This window comes from Porites lutea, chromosome 7 (genome assembly GCF_958299795.1).
Source record: "Porites lutea chromosome 7, jaPorLute2.1, whole genome shotgun sequence".
Lineage (NCBI taxonomy): Eukaryota > Metazoa > Cnidaria > Anthozoa > Scleractinia > Poritidae > Porites > Porites lutea.
Window position 1 is genome coordinate 11,799,322 of NC_133207.1, and position 6,993 is coordinate 11,806,314.

General features: G+C 37.6%; 1 protein-coding gene across 1 annotated transcript in view; it reads right to left on the minus strand.

Moving 5' to 3' along the window:
* The window catches only part of LOC140943857 (carbonic anhydrase 2-like), a 17,041-nt gene extending 10,426 nt beyond the window's left edge, over positions 1-6,615 (minus strand). The window contains exons 1-3 of the mRNA XM_073392975.1: positions 6,555-6,615; positions 5,357-5,383; positions 2,159-2,493 (exon numbers count right to left, since the gene is read on the minus strand). Of these exons, the coding sequence (XP_073249076.1) occupies positions 2,159-2,493; positions 5,357-5,383; positions 6,555-6,609 (417 nt within the window). The 5' untranslated portion in view covers positions 6,610-6,615. The remainder of the gene's footprint in view (positions 1-2,158; positions 2,494-5,356; positions 5,384-6,554) is intronic.
* Positions 6,616-6,993: the final 378 nt, after the last annotated feature.

A 6,993-nucleotide genomic window follows, 5' to 3' on the forward strand; every position in this document is an offset into this window, starting at 1 on the left:
GCATTAACCTGTAGAAGGCTGCATTTTTGACGTCATTTCCTCGTTAAACACAATATTCTTCCAAATTTGGTCATCAGTAACTGGTTATGGTAAATTATGCGTGTGCTTTTAGCCAATCAGAATTTGGGAAGTATTTTGAATGAATAATAATTTACTTTAAAAAGTTACACTTGCTGATGAACAAAATAGCCCGCCTCGAATTGATAGGAGAATGAAGTTCACTCATTCTCTCTAAGAGTGTCAGCAATCTGTAAGCATTGAATTCTCTTGAACATTCCGAAAAACCCTGTCAAACTTCTTTCCTTCCCATCATTGATCAAAGACACTTTGACCGCAGTGTTCATGCAATTTTCTGGTGGCTTAAAATTAGGTAAAACAACCGTATAGTCACCCCTTTATTAAACGATCATCCCAAATAGCCTAATGCGATCGGTTAATATAGGTTACATAGACTTGAAATTTCGCGTTTTGGGATGCGACCGCTTAATTTAGGCTTCGTACACTTCTTCTAACGTAGAATTCAAGGACTTTTCAAGGACTCTCAAGGACAACATTTTTAAATTTCATGCATCTAATTAATGTCACAAAACTACGAAGGTAAGTTCTGGCATTTCATCATTTTCAGTGATTAGCTGATGCGAAACTCGACGAGGAAGAGCCGAAAACTTCGCATAAATATCCTGAGGAATCGTCGAACCAATCAACTGCCAAACTGCCAGTGAATCAGATCAGTAATAAATTTTCTCCCGAACGAGGCTAAATCATACATTATGAAGCAAATTTCCAATTTATTAGTTTCGTTCGTTGCATGTGAAGATCGACGTTTGTCCCGGAAACGATCTTCAGACGGATAGAACATGTTGGACGATCCAAACTCATTCAGACGAAATTGACTGAGCCAGAGGTCGAACTTTTCCCGATCGTATACATAATTAATTTTTTAGTTACTAAGTTTGGTTCGTCTCATGGGGAAAATCTCGACGGTTTTACCTAGGCCTAAGCCTAAGTTCATTAAACTCACATGAGCTATCAGTGTCGTCTACCATGTGCATACGTGAAAAATGATGCAAAAGGCCTGGTAGCAACCATCACAGGCCGTCCATACTGACCTTCATTTCCTCAACGCCGGTTTTAATTCTGTTGGCTTCAAACTGGTATTTGGCTTATAAGGACCAAAATGAATGCAAGAGAATTCAAGGACTTCCAAGGCCTTGAAAAAGGACTCTAAAAATTCAAGGGTTTTCAAGACGCGTAGAGACCTGTGAACGCGCACGAACCTTGAGTAAGGGTTTGACTATCAATACTGTTTTAATATTTTAGTTGAGAGCACTAGAATATACAAGTAAGCGACAATTAATTTAAAAAACCATTTTTTATGACCAGGTAGTCTAGATCTCTGATATCCAGCAAGCTTACAATACATACATACATACATAACCTTTATTTTAACTCGAATTTTAGAGTATAGCTACACTATATAGCTAACATCTTCGAGAAACAAATTATGATATCTAAAACTGAAAAAAATACTCACACAAAATAAGACAAAAATTAGTGAAAACTAATCAAACGCATTGAGACTCAAAATCATTAAAAGTACTGTTCGTTAATTCGTAGGGAAGATCGTTCCATCGCTCGACGGAAAAATAAGAAAAAGAGTGTACTCCATAGGTTGTTGTTCTAGGCTTGCTTATAGTCAATATATGGGTACCGCAAAAATTATAGGTTGTATGGCAAACAGTAAACATATTAATATTTAGAAATTCTCAATGCGCTTGTTATACAAAGTCATTTCAACATTGTTAAGCAAAGTGGTGTAGTCAACTGCCTCCAGATTTTCACTGTTGCGTGTTCCACAAAAATGCCACACTGAAGAACAATAATAAAAGTGTGGCAGAATGAATGCCTTGTACAACTTGAGCATTGTGTCCTTAAAGATGATATTGCGGAACCGTAACATTACATTAAATTGATTATTATAAACAGTAGATATGTGGCTGTCAAAATTAAGTCTATTATCTATAGTCATTCAGAAAATATCTAACTCGCATTTCACTGGAAAAGAGATTTTGTGGTCAGTTTGACCGATAATTAAAGCTTGGTGTTTCTTACAATCTTACAAGTGACTTCTCATTATTCCAGTCGTTAGTATCCTCACCTCTCCTGAATATGCCCGGCCATCCACAGTGTGCTCAGATCCTTGGTCGTTTTTACAGCCAAAGTGAAAGTGAAGTTGCTCAAGCTTAAACACACTATCGCCCAGGGGACCCCCTGTCAGTAATGCCGTGCCGTTGTCCTTGTCGATAGTAAACGTAGGGGCGTGACCATTATTGGTCAGTAATCCGCTTACTTTTCCATTCTTGTTGTCGCAAGTAAAGCTGAGCTCATTGAGAAGTGGATTCTTCACAACTGCGCTTGTCGCAATATTTATGGGAGACTGGGCCTTCTTAGAGCAATCTTGAGAGACCTTATTCCAGTCTTCCGGACCAAAAGCTAGTAACAGAAAAAGAATAAAGTTTGCTTGTTCTGATTTGGGTCAGGAGTATCTAGTGAAGTGCAGTAATTAAACACACGGTTCCTTGATCCTCTGTCTCGGCAAAACTAGACTCCTTATATTAAAGAGGAGTACGCAATCCAAAAAATTATAAGTCATTTAATAAGACAATGAGAAGTAGTTACACTAGTGAAAAAAGAGATAACTAAAAGTACTAAATGCGGCAGTGTATCTATAGTTTCCCGAGGAAAATAAAGAATAGGAATCAAATTGAAAGCTTGGAAAAAACGAGTTTGTAGAGTAAGGTCGCCTGAACAACAATGAAATGTCGACATTTATCAAAAACAGTCTGACAAACAAACTTTGCTCACAGGAGATGAAAACAGACCTGTACGGAATGGGTGTAGTAGAGATGGTCATGGTGACAATCCGTGAAACAAACAACGTCCATTAAATTCAATCTCCGCCAAGGAAATGAACAGTCTTCATCACTTCCAGTTCTTTTAAAGTGTGAGGAAACTCAACATGGAACTAGTCTATAGAGACATGCGCAAGAGTTTTTTGTTAGGCTTCATTCATTATATATACTGTAGGGGGCAGAGGATATTTTAAAGCAGCAAAAATTTTTTCAAAATTTTTTTGACATCGATTTCCCCTCCTGACAATGAAATGGTGCAGAGATTATTACAAAACAAAACCAAGAGGTAGCCAAAGGTTCACAGTTTTTAGTATTTCTAGTGTAAATTGTTTAAATTAAAGAAACTTGTAAGAGATTAAGGCTAGATGTGCCTCACTGGGAAAAATTTGGGACCTACTGACTAGCAAAGAAAATCCCAAGTGAAAAAAGGACAAACAAAGAAAAACCCAGAAAAAAGGTAGATAAAAATGGCCTAATCAGTTATGCAGAAAAAGAAAAGGGAATTGCAAGTCAGCCTACCTCTGAAGAAAGGTCCACATACTTAAAATTCAGTGAAAGAAAAATCTTTCCAAAAGGAGATGGAACTCAGTTCACTATTTTTAAAAAGTAGGTTGAGTTTGATCGTCCGGGTGAACGTAGTCCTGAATAGGACTGTTGTTGTTGACAGAGACTGACGTTTCGACAACCTGTGCAGTAGTCATCTTCAGAGTCAAAGTGAGTTGAATCACGTCAGTTGATGGTATTATACTCTGGTTATTGATCTGATTGGTCAATTATGTCGCGATGTAATTGGTCGTCTGTCAGCTAAGTTATTGGTTGTCTGTCAGCGACGAGGAATGGTGACGTCAACAATCACATGGCTGAGCACCATTTACAGACGAAACATCAAATTGACTGGGACTCTGCGACATGTATAACGTATTCTACAGACTGCTATCAACGTCTTACTTTAGAAAGCTGGTTTACTAACTTAGGAAAAACGCCAACAAACGACTTATTGACGAGATCAAGCAAAACTAGCTACGAGAGAACGACTGGAGAACTGACAATTTGACTAACAATAGACGACTGTTTAACTGTGACAATAGACGGATCGAAACGCACCAATTACTGATTGCGAGTCTTCATAGCCAATAACATCGCGGCTTAGCTAACAGACGACCAATAACATCGCGACATAATTGGCCAATCAGATCAATAACCAGAGTATAATACCATCAACTGACGTGATTCAACTTACTTTGACTCTGAAGATGACTACCGCACAGGTTGTCGAAACGTCAGTCACTATTTAACTGTGACAATAGACTGTGACAATAGTCTTTTGACTCAAACAAGCATATTCTCAACCAGCTACCGATTGTCGCTTAGTAGAAGGAAAGCTTCAGTCTACAGGCATTGTTCTTCATTGATATTATTTAATGATACCATCCCCCCTTTTTCCTTAAAAAAATTTTAAGAACCCCCCCTCCCCCCCCCCCCAAAAAAATTCTCTCTCCCTTGTGGTATACATGATGAATGCAGCCTTAGCATTAATCCCGGTGAAGACTGGATGAGGTTTCAAGTCCGATGTTTTCAAGGATCTACCAGTAGGTATTTGAAACTCTTTGAATGTGTGGGAGATTTTTCGTCCTTCTATTGCAATTTGCTTTGTTCAATTTTTCTTTTTGCAATTACGTGAAAACCGAGAGGCCATCATAAGCTTCTAAGTTATTTGTCATTCCATCTCTCAGTTTTCCCAGCAAACTTCGTCGTCTCAGCGTGACCCGTACTAATATACTTCGATACTTTTATCCACAACTGTTATTTCCTCCTTTTTCTTTTAAGTTTTTTTGGCTAAATTGTCTTGTAACTGAAAAGCCCTTTTAGGGAGTTGTAATAAAGTATGAATGCATGTATGTATACTACACACTCAACCGTCCAATAAGATATGTGTATGTTGAAGTCTTGGTGGAAGATTAGGGGCTTCTGAGATCTGAGATGGATAAATCTATGCTTCCTTTATTATTCCCAGGGTGCCTTTGACCACAGTTACTACTTTTGTTATTGTTTCGTGCATTACTCAGTTAATCTACTTCTCGAGTCCACTAACTAATGATCATTAGTGAAGGACGCAAAATAAGGTGACAACCTATCGGTTTTCAAAGGCGCATAAACTCTAACTAGCTGTAAACTATCTAAGTAACTAAATCGCTTACTCTTGAGAAAATATTGCTTAAAACAAACAAGCATGGATTTCCAATTAGCACGTACGTGACTCGATTTTTGCACACAGAATTACTAGCGCGGAATTTTTTGGTAAGTTTTGAAAATTTTTTGCGAGGCTAATGCGGATTAAAGAGGTAAGAAGGCTATTTGAAAGGGGCAGACTGTAAATAATTATAGCTATTGAAGCAATTGCTATTTTATTGGAAGAAAATGCTCGTTACATGAAGGCATCTTACCTGTTTCACCATATTTCCACTGCACTCCTATTAAAGAGAAAATAAGGGAGAGATTGACTAACATGAAAAACAAATGAGGTAAGTAAAGAACCTGTTCCCGCATCATTGACCAAGGACCCTTGGGTTGTACCAGACCCGTATGTTACTTCTGACGACAGTGTTTTGAAACTCATTTCATCTTTTGGGTCCAACCTCGCGCATTATTAATCCTGTTTAAGATTCTTAGATCATAAGATGTTTTTGATGGTATCCTAGAAACGATAATTAATGAGTAAGTTTTCAGCAAATTACTCTACTGTTCTCTACTGTACTCTACTGTTAATGTGATCGAACACCTCGGAAAAACTCATCTCCAAACTGTCACTGTAACAGATTCTTTTGCAGCGCACATTTCACAGGAACTACCGTAGGCCGCGGTGACTAGGAAATTCGACCTTATACTGAAGCCTGATACATCACAAAAATGCACGAATGACTGATCAAGCATCACACTTCTCTCGTTCTTCTTCTTCTTGGTTAAGAATCTGATTCACTCCTGGTGCACAGCCCGAAGTTCGTTCTTCTCATCCCTTTGTATCAAGCAGCCCCCTTCAGAGGATTATCACTGTTATCACGTTGTAAATATTTGGGACAATTTTGATAGTTCTCTTAAAAATTTCATACCAAGCTTCTCTTTTTAAATTTTTGATACCTGGAAATAAAATAACAGACTTTGATCCACATGCATCCATTGCTTTATCATTTATATATTTTTGCATTTTGTTTACCAATAGAATTGTTTTTAATTTATATTTATAAGTATTTTAAAAATAACACATTGCAATATTACTAATTTTTATAACACTTTTGAAATGAATTGTCAACTGTTTTTAAGATAATAGACGCATTTTTACTTGAAAAGCCCAACCTGCTGCCCGCTAGCTAGTTAGTGTATTGGCGTTGTTATTCCATAATTAAGTACTTCTTTAAGACGTGAGTGAGGTTTAAGTTGGTGATATTGAAAGTAAAACTTGAACAATTTGCCTTGAGTTTTTTTAATAAGAGACGTTTCAAACTGAGTTCAAGTGCAATTCATATAGACCTCCGTAGCCAAAGGGTTTCTTGCCTGAACTTGTTCAAACAACTGAACATTTTCCAATTGAGATATCCCTTAAATGGAATAATTTCAGGTTAAGTATTCTACTATGAAAGTCCTTACCTTCAGAAGCAATGGCAAAAGTCATGAAAGTAGAAAGGATGACACCTCGAAACATCTCAGTCAATTCTGTGAAAACATTTAGAATGTAACTGTTGCAATAAAATAATGAAATACAGTATGTGTTGATGATTGACTGAATTGGTAATTCCCTTATCAGTACGATAGATCGCACCTAAATCAGTCTTATGGTGTCAAACGGGGAGATTTAGACTCGAGATTACTCAGTGCTCTTTTGGCCCGTTGGTAGAGATTTAGTATACTGGGCGGCTTACCCTATAGCAGTTCGTGTGTAAGAGAAGAATGCCTTCAGGAGAGCTAGTCGAAAGATAGCAAGGGGTACTTAACTTAGACGACAGTCAAAGAATAGAACCAGTCATATTACTTCAAATACTCGGCCGGTACCTGTTAATTATGAATGAACAGGTAGGAAGAAGGCTTC